Source organism: Sinohyriopsis cumingii, chromosome 10 (genome assembly GCF_028554795.1).
Source record: "Sinohyriopsis cumingii isolate HCF-2022 chromosome 10, ASM2855479v2, whole genome shotgun sequence".
NCBI lineage: Eukaryota > Metazoa > Mollusca > Bivalvia > Unionida > Unionidae > Sinohyriopsis > Sinohyriopsis cumingii.
This window is the reverse complement of record NC_142970.1, coordinates 53770584-53794641: the sequence shown is the minus strand read 5'-3', so window position 1 is coordinate 53794641 and position 24058 is coordinate 53770584. Positions and strand designations below refer to the sequence as shown.

At 37.4% G+C, this 24058-nt stretch overlaps 1 protein-coding gene across 3 annotated transcripts in view; it reads right to left on the bottom strand.

The window, feature by feature from the left end:
- Positions 1–24058, bottom strand: part of LOC149790171 (serum paraoxonase/lactonase 3-like) — a 64845-nt gene that overhangs the window by 38114 nt on the left and 2673 nt on the right. For all 3 annotated transcript variants that reach the window (XM_089972163.1, XM_089972162.1, XM_089972161.1), the window contains exons 2-6: positions 23643–23720; positions 22217–22287; positions 16418–16473; positions 8575–8764; positions 1829–1952 (exon numbers count right to left, since the gene is read on the bottom strand). In XM_089972163.1, the coding sequence (XP_089828289.1) occupies positions 1829–1952; positions 8575–8764; positions 16418–16473; positions 22217–22287; positions 23643–23707 (506 nt within the window). In that variant the 5' untranslated portion in view covers positions 23708–23720. The remainder of the gene's footprint in view (positions 1–1828; positions 1953–8574; positions 8765–16417; positions 16474–22216; positions 22288–23642; positions 23721–24058) is intronic.

Genomic DNA, 24058 nt, shown 5'->3' with positions numbered 1-24058 from the left:
AACATTATGGGGCCTGAAATAACCTTTCCAACATTATGGGGCATGATATAACCTTTCCAACAGTATGGGGCCTGACATAACCTTTCCAACATTATGGGGCCTGACATAACCTTTCCAACATTATGGGGCCTGAAATAACCTTTCCAACATTGTGGGGTATGACATAACCTTTCCAACATTATAGGGCACGACAGTGACATAACCTTTCCAAAATTATGGGGCCTGACAGTTACATAACCCTTCCAACATATATGGGGCATGACATAACCTTTCCAACATTATGGGGCCAAACATAACCTTTCCAACATTATGGGGCCTGAATAACCATTTCAACATTATGGGGCCTGACATAACCTTTCCAACATTATGGGGCCTGACATAACCTTTCCAACATTACGGGGCCTGACATAACCTTTCCAACATTATGGGGCCTGACATAACCTTTCCAACATTATGGGGCCTGACATATTCTTTCCAACATTATGGGGCCTGACATATTCTTTCCAACATTGTGGGGTATGACATAACCATTTCAACATTATGGGGTCTGACATAACCTTTCCAACATTACGGGGCCTGACATAAACTTTCCAACATTATGGGGCCTGACATAACCTTTCCAACATTATGGGGCCTGACATATTCTTTCCAACTTTATGGTCTGACATAACCTTTCCAGCATTACGAGGCCTGACATAAACTTTCCAACATTACGGGGCCTGACATAAACTTTCCAACATTACGGGGCCTGACATAAACTTTCCAACATTATGGGGCCTGACATAAACTTTCCAACATTACTGGGCCGACATAAACTTTCCAACATTACGGGGCCTGACATAACCTTTCCAACACTATGGGGCCTGACATAACCTTTCCAACATTACGGGGCCTGACATAACCTTTCCAACATTACAGGGCCTGACATAACCTTTCCAACATTATGGGGCCTGACATAAACTTTCCAACATTACGGGGCCTGACATAAACTTTCCAACATTATGGGGCCTGACATAAACTTTCCAACATTATGGGGCCTGACATAACCTTTCCAACATTACGGGGCCTGACATAACCTTTCCAACATTACGGGGCCTGACATAAACTTTTCCAATATTACGGGGCCTGACATAACCTTTCCAACATTATGGGGCCTGACATAAACTTTCCAACATTACGGGGCCTGACATAAACTTTTCCAACATTATGGGGCCTGACATAAACTTTTCCAACATTATGGGGCCTGACATAAACTTTCCAACATTATGGGGCCTGACATAAACTTTCCAACATTATGGGGCCTGACATAACCTTTCCAACATTACGTGGCCTGACATAACCTTTCCAGCAGTGTAAAGCAGATCAGTTATGAAGAAACCACCACAACTATCTCTGGTATCTCACACAATTCTTAGAATATCCCCAGACTCACTGAGATCAAATTCTGACAATATTTAAGATTTCTTGTGATAATGGTTTTTCCTTCTCATATATTTAATCAAATGAATGGCTGGATCTATGTAGGTAATAAAGGTACATGCAAATGAATGGCTGGATCTATGTAGGTAACAAAGGTACATACAAATGAATGGCTGGATCTATGTAGGTAATAAAGGTACATACAAATGAATGGCTGGATCTATGTTGGTAATAAAGGTACATACAAATGAATGGCTGGATCTACGTAGGTAATAAAGGTACATACAAATGAATGGCTGGATCTATGTAGGTAATAAAGGTACATACAAATAAATGGCTGGCTCTCTGTAGGTAATAAAGGTACATAGAAATGAATGGCTGGATCTACGTAGGTAATAAAGGTACATACAAATAAATGGCTGGATCTACATAGGTCTTAATATGCTGCAGAAGATTCTCCTCAGGTACAAACTCAAATTTCTCAATGGTATCAAAACCTGGAGGATGATTCACAACAAACAGAGTGACTCGTCCTGAAAAAATGAATTTTTTCTCAGTGGTATAAAAACCTGGAGGATGATTCTCTACAAATAGGGTGACTTGTCCTAAACAAATTATTATTTCTGAAACAGACATGACTATTACATTTTTCTAAATGTTGTTCTAACACAGCTCATTAAATAAGTTGAGCTTATTACAATACATGCTTTGCTTGTTTAAACTGTTGAAATAACTGAGACATTTTTTTTTGCAGTGCAAAAATGTGACCATTGTATAATCCTCCCAATTTATTTCAACTTCATTTTCACTCTGTCCCATTCTCCCATCACCATATCTAATTTGCAAAAATGTTACCTCAAAATGTTTGACACAAAAATCTTACCATAAATCATTACTGCAAAACTGACACAAAACTTTACCATAAAATTTTGACACAAACATTCAACAAAACTTTGACACAAAGCTTGATTCTTGATGCTGCCATTGCATCTGCTGCAACAAAAGTGATACCCATGTCACACCATATGATCAGTGGTAATGCATAGCGACACATGTGTTAAACCAAACCAGGGTTCCTGCAATCTTTAAAAAATGTTATTCCATGACTTTTCAAAAACTTTTCCAAGACCTTTTTACCAATTTCCAGAGTACCTATTACATAAATATTACGACCTCGAATACAAAACACAAAAACATATTTTACAGCTGGCTCTGGGCATATTTCATCCTATCGGGTAGGCCATTCTCTTTTGAGTGCCATAAGTAAAACGATTTTGAATGGCGGTAAGATCCCTTGATGTAGTCTGACTTTGAAGTTTTCGGGGAACCTACTCAAGCAAATCCATTATCAAAGTAGGCTGATAAAACGTTTGCATTGGAAAACAAAAATGAGATTGGATAATTCAAAATAGCCAATTCCATCACTTTATAAAAACTCTGAACGACTTATGAAAATTTCAAACTTTTCAAGGCCACTGAAATGCTTTTTTGTAATTTACAAACTTTTTTCAGGATTTCAATGACTGCAGGAACCCTGCCAAACCTATGTCACCACATCATCAGTGGTAATGCATAGTGACACCTGTGTCACACCATACCTATGTCACCACACCATCAGTGGTAAATCATAGTGACACCTTTTTCACACCAAACCTATATCACCATATCATCAGTAGTAATGCATAGTGACTCCTGTGTCACACCATACCTATGTCACCATACCATCTGTATGCATGTGAGATAATACTTAATAAACCCATGCAACTGTACTGAAACTCAAAACAGGGTCAGGAATGGATTCAAGGAATCTCAGCTAGTGATGGGAATCAGTCATAATTGGTTACTAAGAGCAAATTTTAATTTTTGTTTGTTATACAGATATACCTTTGATCAAGAGTTCAAAATATTAATAAATGTACAGGGATAATCTCTTTTCATGACATGTATACTTTAGCCTGATAATAATGTTACATTTTTTTCTATTGTGTTATTTTTGTTCTACAACTTTGTTATATGAACTCAACTTTTTATGCCTGATCAGTCTTATGTAACTGAAATACTGTAGCAACCCCCCAAAATCCTTTCATTCATGCATGATGTGTCTATCATTTAAAGTATAGAAGGACATGGTTTTCTTGTTTGTCATTTTTTTACAAATACTACAAAGGATTTAAATTTATAAAGAAAGAAGTCATCAGAATCTGTTTAAATTTATTAACTCAACAATTTAACACCCTGATCATGTAATCATGACTAAATTTTCCTAGTTGTGAAATTTTGCATCTATGGAACATCCTATGGTTTTGTATTTGTTGTTGTGAAGGGAATTAATAATGCAGACCAACTTAATTGGCCGGGAGTTTTACTAACCTTTGTGCTTTGCATACAAATAAAAAGTAGCCTCCCTTTGCACACAATCACTTACGGAGTTTCACAACCATGATCGATTATAATCGATAATTGGAACAACACTAATCACAGCTACATGCATTCATGAAAAAGGACAAAAAATTAGTATAGCACTGTTTGCATTATAGAACAGTTATTGGTGACCATGTGCTATTTGCCAGTAATAATGAATAAATCTTGAAAAGTAGCCTCTGTCAATTCATTATTTGTGTCGCATTAATTTTTGAAGTTTTGTAAAAGAAACATTTATTTTTTATAAATTCAAGTATATACCTTTATTGTGCAAGGAGTGCTATTGTTGTTAATGTTCACTGGGTCTTTGATGTATAAGGAGTCCTATTGTCATCACAGTGCATTGGGTCTTTGATGTGTATGTAGTCCTATTATTGTAACTTTTCAGTGGGTCTTGGATGTGCAAAAGTCCTTTTGTCACCACAATATGCCTTGTCTTTGATCTATAAGAAATCCTACTGTCCTCATGTCCTTTTTTAGGAGTCCTACTGTCATCACACCTCATCAGTACTTTCATGTGTATGATGTCCTATTGTCATCACAGTTCAATGGGCATGTGATGTGTAAGGAATCCTATAGCTGTCACAGTTCAGTGAGTCTCTGATGTGTATGGAGTCCAACTGTCAACACAGTTCATCAGTATGGAGTCTTATTGTTATCAGTCATTTTATTTGGGATGTGGAAGAAATCTTACTGTCATCAGTTTGCTGGATCTCTAATGCATAAGAAGTCCTACTGTCACTACAGTTCATTGGGTTTTTAATGTGTAAGGAGTCCTGTCACTACAGTTCATTGATTTTTTTTATGTGTAAGGAGTCCTGTCACTACAGTTCATTGATTTTTTTTATGTGTAAGGAGTCAGTCCTGTCACTACAGTTCATTGATTTTTTTTTATGTGTAAGGAGTCCTGTCACTACAGTTCATTGATTTTTTTTTATGTGTAAGGAGTCCTGTCACTACAGCTCATTGATTTTTTTTTTATGTGTAAGGAGTCCTGTCACTACAGCTCATTGATTTTTTTTTTATGTGTAAGGAGTCCTGTCACTACAGTTCATTGATTTTTTTTATGTGTAAGGAGTCCTGTCACTACAGTTCATTGATTTTTTTTATGTAATCCTACTGTCATAGCATTTAGTGTCTTTGCTGTGTAAAGAGTTCTACTGTTACAGTTCATCAGGTCACTTCTAGGAGTAGTATTTTTATCACTGGGTCTCTGTGTACTTTGCCCTATGTTTTCCACAGCTCAACAGTCTTTCTAATGTGAAAGGAGTTCTACTGCTGTTACAGTTCACCAGACCTCTAAGGTGTATGTAGTATCTATTATCATCAAATTGCATCAGGTATTTGATGTGTACAGAATTCTGAAGTCAACCTTCATCATGTGTGTGTGTGTGTGTGTGTGATTTGGATTTTTAACGTAGCTTTAACAATTTTTCAGTCATATCGCTTTGATTTCTGCAGTGTGACAGTTTATAATAATGTCTAACACTGGGACATCATGCCACAGACATGTAGTATGGAGTCCTACCGTCATCACAATTCACTGGGTCTCTTAATCTGTGGTTTGCTATAACCATAATATCCACAAAAAGAAGTTGCCCATATATCAAAGTTGACCCAGTGTTTTCACACCAAATTTTGACTCAGATATGGTCTATGCATTCATCCCCATCTGAGTGCTCATTCTAGATGAAAATTATGACATGTGGCTGCCACATCACTGAAACCATGCTAAGCATCTCATACAATTCATACGAAATAAGAACTAAATAAATTTGTTTCTTTAATCACAGGAAAAAAACTGAAAGTCAGTTAATCCCATTTATAATAAATTTCAAGCCAAAGAACCAGTTGAATTTGTAAATTAAAACAGAATTGTGTAAAAATGGGGGAAAATATATAACAATTATTTTGAGGTGAATTACAGCACACTCAAGAGGAGTTTAAAGCAGCAATTATTTAATTTTATCAAACTCACAAATTTCAGTTTGGAAACAAATTGTATGAACTTTCAATTTCAGTATTTTCTCAAAATAATGACTCCTGTAAGAGATTGAATGCATAATTAAAATAAATCCATTCCATGAAATGTTTAGGGTCTATGAAGATTGTCCATGGATTGCAGCAACTAAAGTGGTAGATGCTGAGACCAAGAATGTATTGTAGCACATGTATTATAACCAGGTCAACCACTGCATGGTTCAAAATCACAAAATGTCCACATCTGACAACAAATGAACTCAAATAAAAAGTTGCTAACTTGGCATGCTGGACACTGAACACAAGGTACATATAACTGTCTGGCATTTGTTTTTTTCCAACATGGGCTTATTAAGACTCTATAAGTGAAAGACAGCCTCTTGGTCTGTATTGTCACACTAAAGACAGATGTGTACACACCATGTATATTTTAATTATATTGTGTGTCATCAAATATCAGACCTTAAAAACAAATTATGTGAAACCTTGACCCTCATAAAATAGAAAATACTAGCAACAGGAAACTAACCTTAGGGAATTTTAGGAGTTGTAGGGTTTTAGCAGTATTTTTAACATATTTTGGCTGTATCATATCAAGAAAATCAGAGCTAAGTGCCTGTCCTAAGGATACACTGAGGTAGCCAACCCAAAATGGCCTGGGCAGGTATCAAACCCCTGATCCTTGGATTATGAGTCCAATGCTCTGTCAACTATGCTAACATAACAAGGCAAGATGCATAATTTTATACCAAGTTTCATCCCTAAAGCTGAAATGACTCTTAAAATATTAATAAAATGTGAAGGAAAACTAAAAATGTCAACCCAAGACAATAATCTTGAAAATACAACCCTCAATATGGTACACAAAACACATTCAAATGATCGTGTAAAAGTTTACAAAGTTTTATCCCTGAAACTGAAAGGGTTCTGAAGTAAAAGAATGGCAAACAAAGTGTGATGAAAACCTTAAAAGACTGACCTTTCACCTATATGGTTAACATAAGATTACCAATGCAGCACAAAACAAACTTTTAATGATGATATACAATCATACCATGTATCACCCATTAATCTCTCCTAGCTCTGAGATTATAGACCATAATGTAAAGTGTGTGTGTGTGTGTGTGTGTGTGTGAGATTTGGATTTTTATGATAGCTTTAACGATTTTTCAGTCATATCACTATGATGTCTGCAGTGTGACAGTTTATAGTGATGTCTAGCACTGGGGCAAAATGCTACAGTCATGTAGCATCATGACCCACCCAGTCACATTATCCTCACACCAGGCCGACCAGTCCTAACACTAACCTGAGTACCAAGCGAGGCAGCTGCCAGTTTCATTTTTATAAGTCTTTGGTATAAATCAGCTGGGGTTCGAACCCACGATCTCCTGCATCCAAGGCGGATGTTAACCCCTTAAGCCACCTGAGCAGTTAAAAGTATGAAAGAAAACTTAAATTGTGTCCTTAATCTTGAAGACATGACTCCCAATGTTCTTGGTAACATACCTTCTAATGATGATACAGAAGTATACCAAGTTCTATTCCTTAACCTCAAACAGATGTAATTTTACAGCACAATACGGAAAGTATAATGGAAAACTTACAATTCTGAGTCTTGACCACACCCCCAATGTCATATGTGACATACCTTCTAATGATGTATTAAACAAAAGCAAGTTTCCTTCCTTTATCTCAAGCGGCTTGAAAATTACATGGTGGACAATAAAGTGTGATAGAAAATTTTAAATACTGAGTTATGACTGTGACCTTTAAGATAGGACCCCCATTAAGCAGACGACACTCCTTCTAAAGATGATGTACAGGTATACCAAGATTCATCCCCAAATTTCAAATAGCTTTAAGCTTGTAGAGTAAAAACAAAAGTGGGAATGATGGAGAAAAGACTGCGAATAATAAGAGTAAAAATCTTGAAGACTTTTAAATGGTGAATAGGTCCGATACCAAAATAATAATCGATGCTTAATGCTACAAACACTTATTCATTCTTTTTCATAATGAAGCACACACAAAATTAAGATAACAGACAAGACTATAGGCACATCCAATGCCACAATTTTCAATCGTCTGTAGTTTTGTGTTCTCTGCTGTACATAATTAGGGTTGTTCTAGTAAAATATGCATGGGACCCAAGGAAAGTAATCTTAATGTAGAATATCACCCATAGATGCAATTTAGAATTTTGGATTGTTTTCATATAAAATCTTTGGGTAATATGAGTACCATGGCATATATTTTTAGAAAGGTGCCTTCCCTGGGTACCATAATGTTTAAATGGAACAGCCCTTTCATGCTTTATCTTTGATCCTGTTCTAGCTTGTCTTCTAAAATGCTGATGCCATCTGGATGAAATGTGCAATACCTGACTGCTTGTCTTCTAACATGCTGATGCTATGTGGATAAAATGTACAATACCTGACTGCTTGTCTTCTAACATGCTGATGCTATGTGGATAAAATGTACAATACCTGACAGCTTGTCTTCTAAAATGCTGATGCCATGTGGATGAAATGTACAATACCTGACTGCTTGTCTTCTAACATGCTGATGCTATGTGGATAAAATGTACAATAAATGACTGCTTGTCTTCTAAAATGTTGATGCCATGTGGATGAAATGTACAATACCTGACTGCTTGTCTTCTAAAATGTTCATGCCATGTGGATAAAATGTACAATACCTGACTGCTTGTCTTTTTAAATGCTGATGCCATGTGGATAAAATGTACAATACCTGACTGCTTGTCTTCTAAAACACTGATGCCATGTGGATAAAATGTATCTTGATCAAATCCTTTGCTTATCTTCAAGGCAAATGGATCTTTCTCTGGATGGTTGAAGTCAAAGAGTAAGATTTTACCCTTGATGTTGTGTTCTTCATGGTACTTGTATATTGACTTTGGAGAAGGAGGAAACAAAAGACCCTGAAAATATATTAGAAACTGAAGATATATATACATACACACAAAAGAAATTACCTGATAATTATTACATTTTCTTGTAAAATGTTGAAAAATCACAAGAGCCGTTAAGCCAAATCTTTTGTTCCACTCTGTAACTGTTTTTAAGATTCAAAGTAGCAGTCAAGAGAATTTTCACCCTGGGACTTAGCAGGTGATTACTCCAGTACTCGAGTGACAAACGAAGTTATACCCAGTATTCCAAAGACTAATGTAGAGATGCCCAGTATTCCAGCATGCATATGTGTGCTCAGTCTTCAGTCCTGGGTTTCATCCTGGTTAGACATTTCAATCAAACATTCTTAGATTCATTTGTTTTCCTCTACTCTTAAATGACTCTCTCAACACATCTGACCATGGTTTCACAAATAAGAACTAATCTTCTTAAACACAGATTTTTGCATTATCTTGTTTACAATACTTTTGACAATATTCCGATTTAACTTAGTGGTAGAGATAGTTAAAAGGATGAAAAAATAACTCTTTACTTTTAAATATGTATACCTGGAAACATTTTGATTCTTATAAAAATGGTTGAGGAATTTGTTAAATTTGAGGAAATCCCCAAATCATTTCCTTAAACATAAATGGATGAACTCAAGATACAATGACAAATTTTATCCCTGTGAAATTGTAATTTTTCTAACCATGCATTAAAAAATATAAGCATAAATTGTAATTCATGAAAATTTGAAATGTTTTGAGAAAATGGGGCCTGGTCTGATCTGAGCAGTCCAAACTATTTTGTACCATATCAATTGTTCTTAAGCCAGATTTGAAACTGAGCTGTCCAAAACAACTTTTGATACTGTGATCTGATCTAAGCTGGTCAGACTATTCTGACCTGCCAACCCCTAAGTGGCAAAAGAGTACATATCCAAGCATAAAAGTGTAATAATCTATGTACTGCATGCCATAAATGCAATAAACTGTATGACATTTAGTTTTGCTACTATCTGGTCACAAATGGGAAAATTCATGTGGATTAGGAGGACCAAATTACAAACACAGAACATTTTTACATATTATATATACACAACAATCGCCTTAACTAGCCTACATTTCTAACTTTCATGGAATGATTGTAAAGTCAACTCCATGAATTCAGCAATGAGCAAGACAACGTGCTCAAACTCTTCTTTATAAATTTGTAAAGCATTATTGATTTGTCCTTCTCCTGATCTGACATGTTTAAAAGTTTAAAAAGATCCGTCAACTCTAGCATTATTTTAGGCATATAGCATCCATTAGTCACATTAATAAAGCCTGTTTTGCTTAACAACTGGCACCATTATTTTTTAAGTATAGACTGGTCACGTATCCAGTTTTCTTAATATGACAAGTCTGTGACACAAAATTGAAGAAACCTGTCTATTTCTTGGAAATGTGTCATATACTGCTTTTATAAATAGAAAATAAAGAAATTACACATAGGTCTATGATGGACAGACACTAACACTATTCTTATGCAGCAGTCTTCTTTTTTACAATAGTCTCAGATTTATACAAGTTGTGGGAATAAAGAGATGGTAATAAAAAAACAAAAACTTTGTATGGCTCATTGTTCAACTTTCTGAATGTAACAAAAGAGCATAATCCATATAAAGGCAAGTATAAGACATGATTAAGTGAAACAAACTGTAATGATTCTTCCAAAAGCGAAATGGTTGGCAGGTATAGTACTGTGATTTGTCTAGATTATGTGCTGTGTATGTTGTTTGGCCTGATCTGACCTGAGATGTCCAAAATATTCTGTATTGTTATCTGACCCAAACCATTCCCTTGCCAGTCCCAAACCCAGATGGGAAAGGAGGGTTAATGTGTGTTGGGCTAGCACCCACATGATATAATAACGCCACGCTACAGAATCCAACATAGCAAACAAATCATCAATGGAAATGACACAGGATGAGTACATTAAGCATAACAGACAAACCCAAGTCTAGATGACTTGCCAACAAATCTCTCCACCAAGACTGTTACAATTACTGAAACACTGAATTTTTTCAGAACACTGTATGAGACAGGGAAAACAATACAAGTTGCCTAACAGATGGTATGTACATGTGGGGATCCTAGGGCTGAGTGAGGTGTGATAGACAACATCAGGTCATATCACCCTGACATCAGAACATATAATCTAATCAGGACCACCCATCAAGAACAACAACAGGAATGGAGTGGGACTGGTGTTAAGCAAGAAAGCAAAAACAAGTTTAATAGAGTGGGAACCAGTCATTAAGAGAATTTTGATAGTTTGCTTCCAGTCAAAATTCCAAAAGATAACCACTGTACACTGCTATTTTCCAACAAACCTTGCTGACCTGAAAGTCAAAAAGGAGTTTTATGAGCAACTGCAGAGCATGTTTGAGTACTAATCAGAGATGTCACACTTGTGATGGGTGAAATAAATACAAAAGTGTGCATGGGCATTATGGTATCCCAGAGATGATTGTCAAGATTATGCAATGCCTCAATAAAGACATGACAGGTCATGTCATACACAACACAGACTTGTCTCCTTTCTCTGTTGTACTGTAATCTGAGCAGTCCAGGCTATCTTGTACTGTGATCTAAGTAGTCCAGACTATCTTGTGCTGTAATCTGAGCATTCCTGACTATAGTGTACTGTGATCTTAGCAGTCCAGACTATATTGTACTGTGATCTGCACAGTCCAGACTATCTTGTACTGTGATCTGAGCAGTCCAGACTATTTTGTACTGCAATCTGATCATCCCAGACTATATTACACTGGTTATGTTGTTGTCAGAACTCATAAAATTGCTTAAGTTACATTCTGTGATCTGATCCTCACTGAATTTTCATCTGAAGAAAAATGTACCATTCCTCTCTAACTATACACTATCTTCATTTTATATACAATTTATACAATTGATTCAATGAATAAATGTTTGAATTTAGTCAAAGTGATTTGATCAATCGATAACTGTCAATTGTCAACAGTTTTGAATATCTTGTATGGTATGAACATTTATCAGAGTCATACTGAACATTATATTATTTATTTCCCTTCTTAACTGGTCATCTTCCTATTAAATACAGCAATATTTTAATTTACTACCAGTTAATACTATTATTTTTTTAAAAAAAAACAATTAATACATTTTGGATTTCAAGAAAGTAATTTTTGTTGGAAATTATAATTCTCCCAAAATATTTACCCAATAACATTAAAATTAGGAAATAACCTCTGCTACTTCTGAATCCAGCTCTCCCAGAAAGATGCGAAGAGAAAAAAACATCTTTCCATCTATACATTATCCTGACAAGGGGAAGTAACTCTTACCAGCTAACTCTTACTGCTCTCTCTAGGTGGCCATCCATATACAGGATGTTTGCCAGTTTAAGATTAAGCAAAACATATAACAGGATGCTTGCACTGCATGGATCGGTGGGAGTGATTGACAGCAATGTGAATAGATAATTTACTAAAACATTTCCATTCTCCATTATATACATTAACAAATCACATTAATACTAAGAAAATACTAAGAGGAAGAAATGTTTGAGCATCCAACCAGTGTGCACATCACCCTCTAGGAGGAGGATGACTGCTCCATTGAAAGGATGAACATGAAGGAAGCAAAACCTAAGATTGTGTTGATAATAGTTGTTTTTTGACTGCATATATATATGGTAACATGTTATATGATATTAAACTAGGTCATGTCATTAGTACAACTGAGCTGTCAAAATGAAACCGCACCCTACACACTGAAGCTAATGCAAACATGAAACAAAATCTTGTATGACAACAGCTTCAGTAAGGTTCAAATCAGGAAGGTTGAGCCACACAAGATCCAGGAAAAGTTCCATTTTGGGAACAAGATGAGCGAGTGGGACCTGGATATGTTGAAACTGGACCATAATTTAGCAAAATCCATGTTGATGCCAATATCGTCTCCTCCATGATGTTTGTACATGTCTGAAATCTTGGAATAGTATCCCTTGATTGCCATACTGGATAGCTTTTTGACCTCAAAAAGGAAAATTAAATTAACCAGTTGGGGGATGGAGACAGAGTTATAAGACGTCATTATCAGGATACCTATTGGTGAAAACATAATACTTCCCCTCATATACCTTCAAAATGGAAGGTCGTCTAGCAGTGAAGATCCTCTCTTGATTAACCCCCACTGGCTGTGGATGAGGCAGAATGTAAAGGTGTGAAACTGGTTCACATTCTGCAGTAGCCTAAGTGAAGGTACTTGCGATATATCATGGGAATAGGTAATGTGTAAAATACACATTTATCATCACATATTCACTCCCCCACATAGACAAATGGTCCTTACTGCCTCCATGTCAAACTTTGGGCAACAAAAAAACTGGTTCAACCTGCTCAAGTCCATGAATGGTCTCAATTTCTCATTGGCTTTTGTAACCCAATAAAGTCTGGAATACTTCCTAAAGCAGTTTTCAAAATACTTCACCACCCACTTTAAAAGCAAATGCTCCATCTCTGGCTGTAACATGCCCACCTTCATGGGATCATATGAAGAGGGATGACAAAAGTCAAGGGGGCCAGATAAGCAAAATTGGGAGCCCTTCCAAATTAATTTAAATTACCTAGCTATTTGTCATAAAGAGCCTGATCCATGTCTGGAAAAACTAAATAGTATGGCAACCACCGGAGATTGTGAGTGAATGGTTGGTGGAAGATTTACAAAAGAAGAAACATTAATTTCTTTCCCATCTCCTGTCTGGATGTTAAACCAAAGAAAGAGAGCACTGGATTTAAAAGAAGTCTACAAAAGAGTATCATTTTATTAGATCAAGGTTGCAAGAAGCCATTAGGGTATTCACCATCATGTGGTGACCCACTCTGCTGACTACTCTGGCAATATGGCATACATTTTTCCAGGCATGGTTGCTGCCTGCTTTCTCAGCTGGGTGAAAGATTACAAGAGATGCCAAGTCAAGTAGTGATGTAGTCGACACAATGTCCCTTACCAACTTAGATACGGCATGAAACACTCACCTGTCTACCTTATAATAGAGGGAATCAGATATGTTAAATGAAGTAACGTCTTTACTAGGCACATCCAAGCGGTAAGCATCAAAAGTGTCTGGTGCCAGTGGGTAAGAAAGTTGCAGGAATATGACTCGATGAAAAGGATGTGCTCAAATTACCATGGTTACAAATCTTATCTGAGACTCGCCTGATAGTACTGGCAACTGTTGCCATCCGCAGTAAAATCCTGATGGACAGATATTCATCATCATCCTCAATGTCGAATGTGGCACTTGACAATATACAAGGTATATCACTGCTGGAAGAGGAAGGCACTCAGACAGAAGCAAAAACTCTGTAGATGTCTTCAATGGTCACCTTAAAACCAAACTCTGTCCTTTCCATGGTGGATCAGAATGTTCAGGCAAGTCTGTGTCATCCCTTCTGTCGACAAGGAGGTAGTCCTCATCCTGTATGATCTTTGTCCAGGGATATAACAGTCCATATGGTATTGATGATGCTGTGCTGTCAACATGTGTAGTACTGGCCTAACAAGTCAGATATGCAAGTAGAGCCAGCAATGTCATGTCCAGCATGGAGCATGGTCATGTTGGCAGGGTAGACGACATTTGTTGGGGCTGGCTGGTTAGGTGGGGCTGAATTGTTGGCATTTGACATTTGGTGGGTCTGGTTTGAAGACCAGATACTAAGTCAGTCACCATACGCAGTCTGCTGGGTTGAGCCTCTCTTCACCACTGGAAGTCTCAAGTGACATGTGCTTCACCAGTCTGAAAAAGTAATGTCATGCCCACTAAAACTGTACACTGATTGGTCAAACAGCTGGATGATTGGTCAACATACAGGATAGCCAGTAAAGCTGGAATGTATTACCACCATCACCATTTCAATAGCATCAAGTCCATCCAAAGCTTAAGACCAATGTAATGAAAAACTAGGTTAAAGACCAATTTACTCCAATTCGCTCAATGACAACCTTTATGACAGCATGTTGTTGTTGTTCTTGTTGTTGTTGTAGGGTTTAATGCCATTTTTCAGCACAAGATAGGCTATACATGGCAGTCAGTATAAATAGTGGAGGAAGAACCTGGAAAAACCTAGGAAAGAACCATCGACCCATGATAAACTAATGGCAAGCTTCCTCACATACCCACATTGGCTGAACCCAAGACTCGAACCTATGCAGACCGAGGTGAGATGGCAATGATCATTAACAGAGCTTGTATTATGTATATTATCTGCAATACTAATACATTTTGTGTGGAATCACTTGCTGTAACTTCAATTAAAGATGAAAAGTAATGATAAAAAATTCATTGGTGAAAACTACATGTGTTACCAATCAATGCCTCAAGGACAATAACAATGAGCATTAAATATCAATAAATTCACCAGAAAAAAATCAGATGTTGTATAAATCAACCTTCTGACATACTACACCACTGAAAAAATGTTGGATGGTCTGAAAGTCTGAAACATTGCAAAATGGATTCTCTGTAAACAGTGTGAGAGGTAGTTTAAACTAACCAACTGGTAAACATCCTGTATACAAATGCCCACCAAGGGGAGCTAACCCATTAGAGTTACATCTCTTCATCTATATGATATATATGATCGACAAAGACATAGCAGAGGTTATTTCCTAACGTTAAGGTCTTCAGATAATGTATTTGATGGAGAAATATCTGCCAATAGAATCACAGTCACTAAAGTAGGTCAAATTCCAAGGTCCAGCACATAAAACAGAACTGTTACGTCCATGCCTCAAAAACCAAATCACAACCATTTTGTTTAACCACTACATGTATGTGAATTCAATGTTTCTGCAAGCCATAATATACACAGGACCACTGCTATTTCTATGCAGGGCTACCACTAAGCTTTGTTACTATATCAACAACACTGACATACTTGCACAGGTGATAATATACACAGGACACCCTGCTATTTCTATGCAGGCTACCAGAAAGCTTTGTTAATATATCAACAACACTAACATACTTAAACAGGTGATAATATACACAGGACCACTGCTATTTCTATGCAGGACTACCAGTAGCCTTTGTCAATACATAAACAATACTGAAATACTTACAGAGGTGATAAAAGTCAACCCATTGACATATTTACACAGGTCTACCAACAGGTACTGTTATTAACAATACTGAAATACTTACAGAGGTGATAAAAGTCAACCGATTGAAATACTTACAGAGGTGATAAAAGTCAACCCATTGGAATACTTATAGAGGTGATAAAAGTCAACCCATTGGAATACTTACATAGGTGATAAAAGTCAACCCATTGGAATACTTACAGAGGTGATAAAAGTCAACCGATTGAAATACTTACAGAGGTGATAAAAGTCAACCCATTGGAATACTTACAAAGGTGATAATTGTCAACCCATTGGAATACTTACAGCGGTGATAAAAGTCAACCCATTGACATACTTACAGAGGTGATAAAATTCAACCCATTGAAATACTTACAGTGGTGATAAAAGTCAACCCATTGACATGGTGATAAAAGTCAACCCATTGGAATACTTACAGAGGTGATAAACGTCAACCCATTGGAATACTTACTGAGGTGATAAATGTCAACCCATTGGAATACTTACAGAGGTGATAAAAGTCAACCCATTGGACAGTGTCTGCATATCTTCTGAGCCATAATCTGTTACAAAGAAACAATAAATGGAACATGTTTTTGTTGCTTCATTGATCATATATATATATATATATATATATATATATATATATATATATATAATTTGTTCCAGAAAACATTAAAACAACAGGGTCCAATTATTTCTCCCTCCAACCACAATTGGGTATTGGCAAAAATAATGAGGTCTGAGTGTAGAAGTTTCTAAATTTATAATGTTCAAAACTGTTGCTTTAATCTTCTGACTTTGCAGATTTTATGTCAGATAATTAAAATGCAATTACAACTTCATAAAAAAATATTCAAATTTTTCATTAGCTGGCTTCACCACAGTTGTTGCCAAGGTGTAGGTTACTCCACAGCAGAAATCTATTTGTCTGCTTATAGGACAACTAGTTTGGTTTGGTTTCATGTTGTATACTTGCATGATGATTTGTCTGGCTTAGTGTTGCAGTAGAAATTCCTTTGTCATAAGCTTATATTACAATTGAACTGGTTTGGTGTTATTGTAGAAATCACCTTGCCAACTGCTTATAGGATGATTGGTCTGGATTGGTGTCTTAGTAGCAGAAATCCTCAAGTCTGCTTATAGGGTGATTGGTCTGGTTTGGTGTCATTATAGAAATCGTCATATCATATTCTTACAGGAAGATTGGTCTGGATTAGTGGTGTTGTGGAAATCCCAATATCATCTGCTAATAGGATGACTGGTCTGGTTTGGTGTTGTAGTAGAAATCCCCATGTTGTATGCCTATAGGATGACTGGTCTGGTTTTGGTGTTGTATGGCATAAGAGTTTGGTATTCCACCATGTTGCAAACAGGTCTACCAATGGTCGATCCCACCGGGTACATATCTGAGTGAAGACTGAGAGATGAAGAGACCATCCTGTCTGTATAATTTAATTGATTGTTCCAGGACAAAGATTCAGCTAGTATGTTAGGCGTCCCCAGATATGGCAAACGTGTACGTGGATTTGTTGTTGACAACACCATTTAAAAAAGTTCCACACCAGACACAAGGGTGTGGGACCTGATTCCTCCTTGTCATTTGAGATAAGTCACCACTGAAGAGTTTTCAAACAGAATGAGAACTCCCTTGCCATTTAAATATTCCTACCAGCAGTAAAAGGCTTTCACAATGGCTGTCATCTCCAAGATATTGATATGCAGATATCATTCCTGGGGAGACAATGCACTGCTGGCTTCTTAAAAGGATGGTAGTAGGCAGGCTCCCCAGCCTTCCGTACTTGCATCGGTACAGACTGTAATGTTGCATGGTTGTACCTGAAGAGGTATACTGCCAAGAACCAAGTTTGGATGCCCCAATCCTGCAGATGGTGCCTCAACTGTGTGCAGATGGGAAGAGGCTGGTCCAGTGGGTAAACATTTGGCCTCCATTAGGATAGAAGAACCATTTGCAATGGGCACATGAAAAGGTAACCTAGGACAATGAGCAAGCATTGAACAAGACTAATAAGCGAAATAATTTGTAGGCATAGAGAATTTTACTTGAAAGTAAAGAAACCAACATGGTTCAGATTTTCAATGCCCGATCCTGAAGGAGAAAAACTGTGTAGCCTATGTAATGAACTCCATACCTAGATGAACAAATTGGTGAGCTGGTACTAGGTCAGATCTTTCCATGTTGATGATAAGCCCAGGATGGTAAGCAGTGTAACAAGGGTTATCATATTGTGTTAGATATAACTCACCTGATGTTTCTACAGGGTGTCATCCAGATAAATTGATGTTGCCACCATAGAAATGGTCAGGACATGTGCCATTGCTCAATTTATCATATGAGTGAAGAACCAGGGGGGTTGACGTCAAGCCCCAATGGAAATGCGCTGAATAGGTATTGATGTTGTATGCCAATTGCAGGAACAACCTGGAAACCTTGTGAATAAGAACATAAAGGTGTTTGTGCTAAGTGGCCCTTGGGTCCTTGTGTTGATTTCCCTTACTATCCCTTATCAATGCTGTGGTTGCAGGGGAGGGGAACTGGCCTCCTTGGTGGCTTGTTTGCGGACTTCTTCAACCTAACCTTTAAACTGAAGGTCAGAGGATAAAGGCTGTGGTCTTTGCTTGGTCTTACGGTGGTCCTTCAGGAAAGTTGAGGCAGAGAGCACCGAGTTGCATTCTGCCAAATGTAATTTTGTAGCAGTGGTTACAGCACTGACCCAAGTGTGCTGAGCTGCTCTGCTTAGTACTCGTGCCATTCTTGAGACTGACTCCCACCAATGCCCTGAGGCATTTGGTGTGCAAGAAGATAATCTATGTTCTGCCTGTTGGAAGATAGTCATAGAGACATGTCCAACATTGAAACCACGGCAATGCACTAACTGCCGAGTGTCATCAAAGGCCATCAGATCCATATGTATGAAGTGTGGCTTTTGTCATCCCGAAAGTGGCGGTATAACTGTTGACTGCTTGGGTTCCCAAATGAAATACTGGCATATGGCCAAGGTAGAAACACTGATGAACTGATGAGGCAGGTCAAAATATCAGTAACTCTCCCAGACTGTGTTAGTCATTGAAGTTGGACTCTTCAATTTCATCATAAGATCAACAGATACTGGGGTTCTGGTCCAGGTCGCTGATGGAGTGGCAGGAGGGGGGCAGAACTCCAGGGCTCAGAGGCAGAAAATGTCCTCAAAAGAGGTTCGGAAAACTGAATCTTCTCATGACATCAGATAGCCTAGAAGTGATGATATACTTGAAAACAAGCAACATCTTCTAGGTTGCATGAGGTGACGCTAAGGTCTCCTGTAATGAATGAGACTTAGCTGGCAAAGAGTGACAAGGTCTGCCATTCACTAAACTCACAGAATGCCCTGAATTGGAAATTGTGACTTTGAGACAGTCACTGAGTAAAGAGTCTCTTCTCATGGCAGAGTGTAGAGAGATTGCGAAGCAATATCTGTTGAAACATGAAAACTAATCTTGGCATCATACCAAATAAGTGTCTCAAGACGGTATGTGGTTAAGACTGGTCCCTATACAAGTCTGCAAAATTCGGGTTTGAAGTACTGGAATTGCGGTCTGTGAGTGATTGAGCCCATAAGATTGTCCGTCTGGCCCTTTGTGATCCATAGTATATGACCTAGGCCACTTGAAACAAAAACAGACCATCTGTGTGGGGAGGATATCAACAGGATTATTGAGCTGGAATGATTACAAGATGTTTGATCCAAATACATGTCTGCTAACTGAGAGGGAATCTGGCTGTTTCATAAGCTCTGTCCCTTGCTTTTCCGCAGGGGAATCAAGTCAAACCACTAGGAGGCAAGGTAGAGGATGTTGCCAACAATGCTGAGTCATGTGGTGGTGACTTGGGTGCCACAGCTGTTTTGGTGCCTGTCAACGTCCTGCATTGCATGACTGAAAATGTTGTTGCTGTTGTTCTAGGGTTTAACGCCATTTTTCAGCACAAGATAGGCTATACATGGCGGCCAGTATAACTGGTGGAGGAAGAACCCTGGAAAACCCAGGGAAGAACCACCGACCCACGAGAAGCTACTGACAGGCTTTCCCACGTACCCACACTAGCCAAGCCTTGGACTCTAACCCATGCAGACAGAGGTGAGATGGCAGTGATCCAGAACGGTGAGTGCTTTAGACCACTCGGGGCCCCCCTGAAAGGTAAGAGCTGACTTTCTCCCTTGCCCGCCAGAAATTCTCACAATGAGGAAAAGTCAGCATTCAGACTGGTGATGTCTTCATCCTTAGCTGTGCGTTTCTGCGCTTTGCCCATAGTTCTAATCTGTGAGAAAAATGGAGCAAAACGTATAAAACTACAGCCTTGTACATGTCTTTAAAAGACAATGTGTCTGTAAGACAAGTAGAGCAAAACATATAAAACTATAGCCCTGCACCTGTCATAAAATCGCAATGTCGGTTAGAGCTAAAACTAAAAAAATTGACCCAGAAATTGATAAATCAATGAAGCGTACAGATAAAATATAATGACAATACCACCTAAATGGAGGAGAAGTATAAACTTGTGGGCTTGCGGATGTGTTCATTGATTACTGAGTGGGCACAGAGCTATAACAAATAATGGTTATCTGGAAAGAAAAGTGAAAGCAGACAATCTCAAGTATGTTACTATCTGTAGGGAAGGTCAAGAATGGTATGTACAGGTAGAATCATTGAATCATTATGTTCCAAGTCTAAGGAAACTCACCTGTATGTACCAGAAATAATGAAATTTTACATACATAAGGAGTTTCTTAAGGGCATAAAGATACGCACACATAAATATAGCTAAAAATACCTAATTTATTTTATACTATATATTTTAAATGAATTTGGTACTTTTTGCAACATTTAATGATGCAAACCTGAAAATGGACAGAATTACAGATAGGATAAAATTCACAATTCCGTGTGGAATAAACTATAGTGTAATCCCATTCCAATATCGTCATGGTCAGTCACCAACTTAATCCACACACAATTAATAACCTTGGTTCAGAGTTCACTTTCAAAGTAAAAAGTTAAAGTGTTTCCATGCTTCGTGTGAGTGTAAGCCTTCATCTTCAGCATGGCTAGATCATGTGACTTACAATCACCTATAAATAGAAACCGGTCAAATTCCCAACCAAGCTGGTACCCCCCAAACAAACAAAAAAACAAATATATGTTAATTAATTTGTTTTAAACAGGGTAAATAAAAGCACACGTGGTATTTTTAAAAATCCCATAGTGGCCAGTATTTTGTTTTAAACGAAGTTGTCCATCACTGTGCCATGATTACAGATTCTTCAACGCAAAAAGAATGATGCAAGTGACTGATGGGAGTTGAAAAATTAAGAGGAGTGCTTTAATTTGTATTGCTTTAACTTGAGTATCAAAGCCTTGCAATCCATCGTTGTAATACGCTGACTTTCCTGGTGCTCTGTTCTTGCCGACAGTCTATGATCCAAATCAGAAAGGATATGGGACTATAACTGTAGGAAACAGAATAAGTCAGCTTCTTACAGAATTTGATGTCAGGACAGTTAACTTTAAAGACTTCAAACACATTTTACAGTTTGTCGGTACATGGATACCGAAAATGTGTTAGCAAATCATATACAATGTAGGTAGAACTTTGTTGGCATAGGAAGAGAAAAAGTTGGAAATATAGATGGAGTATACTTTCCTTTGACATGAAAAACTCCTCCAACTTGTAATGTCATATCCTCTGTGTAGATTCTGCCTTTTATGAGGCGTATCATGATGAAAGTGTGCTTCTTGGCACAAGCAGAAGTAGTAACTGAGAGGTTCATGGTTTTTGTCACCAATCCTTATACCTAAATGTAGATGAATCTGCCCAACCACCATCTAGGTTGGCAGACAACTTTTAGATCCCTTAGCTAAAAGTAGTGTCTGGGAGGGTTGACTTTGCATGGTAGTAGTTCTCCAAAGGTATTATGATTGGGTAATGAAATTAAATGAAATTAAAGAAGAAATAGCAAGATTTAGAGGTACCATAAATACCTCATTAAAGAAAAAGCTACTCACAAGGTTTGCATCGGAGACAGTGTAAAGGTAACATCCTGATGTTTCATGTGCAAACATTTGTAGTCATAAATTACGTTCATACTACATACAGATGTTTTCCTTCAATCTGTCCATCCCATGGACTACTGATGCCAATATATACATTGTATATATTGCTAACATTTATTAAACAGTTGGTGTGATATTCAGTGAGTTAAAGAAAAAGAAAAAAAATTCAAATCTAAGCTAAAAATAAAAACTTACCAACCCCAGGTACAAGTCGGCATGGGCCAGGCAGATGATTGTAGACCACCCTATGGTAATCCATGTTGTAACTGTAGGCCATGAAAATATTCAAGACAATCAGAAAATAGAAACTTTCCATGAAATAAATTGGCTCTTTTTTCAGCAGTCATATAGGTTGCTTTCCTTTTATGATGGAATTACGCCCACCCCCAAGGTTATTTTGCTAATTAATACACTGTGAAAACAAATGAAATCTAATCTTTTGCTGACAATGATGATGCAAAAACAACATACATAGTTTTGTTTATTTCACATACAAAACACAAATTAGCCAGTACTACTGACTAACAGCTATTTCTTTAAAATCATTTCACACTGGACAGCGTGTGTGTGTGTGTGTGTGTGTGTGTGTGATTTGGATTTTTAATGTAGCTTTAACAATTTTTTAGTCATATCGCTATGATGTCTGCAGTGTGGCAGTTTTGTAAGTGTGGCAGTTTATAGTCATGTCTAGCACTGGGGCATCATGCTGCAGATATGTAGCATGATGTCCCACCCAGTCACATTATCCTGCCACCAGGCCGACCAGTCCTAACACTAATTTCTTAATGCTGAGCGCCAAGCGTGGCAACTGTTAGTACCATTTTTGTTAGTCTTTGGTATGACTCGGCCGGGGATTGAACCCACGACCTAACGCATCCAATGCAGACGCTCTAACCGCTAGGCCACCGGAGAGGTCTCATACTGGTCAGATCATAATGTGTCACTCGTAAACATAATTTTATACCAAACACCTGACTTTCATGTTGAATAAAACATCATTTTCAGTCAATCTTATGAAGCAAAAGAGAGAGAGCGCTTTCTTTATGCTACAATATGCAGCCTTGATCCTGTCCAAATTACTTTTGATAACACATAGTACAAATTCCAATCCATCTCAACAACTTTACCTACCAAAGCAGAACATACACTGCGGGTCGAAGGTCATGGTACACATTATACACAATGATATATGCTCAACACCTTTTGTAAGATACTGACAACATTACACACTGAGATAACAAATATATGTAATATATTGCAAGTAAAATTAAATGTGTTAAGGAATTGAAAAACTTGCCATATACCTGTGGATAAAATAATGGAATTTGTCTCCCATGAAGTTAATAAGTTTTTCTTCTTTAAAGGTATGCAATACAGTGATAAAACAGAGCCATCATCTCCTGTCAGGTCAAGGCAGAACTACTTTTCAAGACAAAATATTTCAGATTTGTATCAATGATAAAAGTCACCACTTTTAACAAGAATATTTGCAAGATCAGCATTTTTTCTTTTATTAGTCTTTCTCCTTCCTAATTTAAAATGCATACATCACTGCTTCATTTGGTAATAAAACTGTAATTTTACTGATTTTTTTTTTAAAGTTATGTAAATTATTACTCACATGACTCGAGCTAGATGCTGCAGGAAGAGAAGGAACAAACTTGACAGAACAATCTTCAAATACATCTTGTTAGCTGATCTGAAATGGATCAAGTGCTTCTTACAGTAAAATAGAAGTCACATCAAAACTACTAAACAACTGAATCCAGGAAGTAAGTCAAAAGAAGGTCACTATGACTTATTTGTCTTCAGTAACTCTTTCTACAAAATCTAGGCATCCTATCTTGGACACTCTGGATACTACACTTTCCAATTTGATATGAATCCATGCTTATTAGTACTAGACAAGAAGTGAAATTAAGGAATAAGTCATTGTGACCTACTATTTACTCTAGAACTGTACCACAGTGACTATAAACCAAGGACTGAAAAACTATTAAGCCCGTAATAGACAGTTTTTCATGAAATCGAACATAA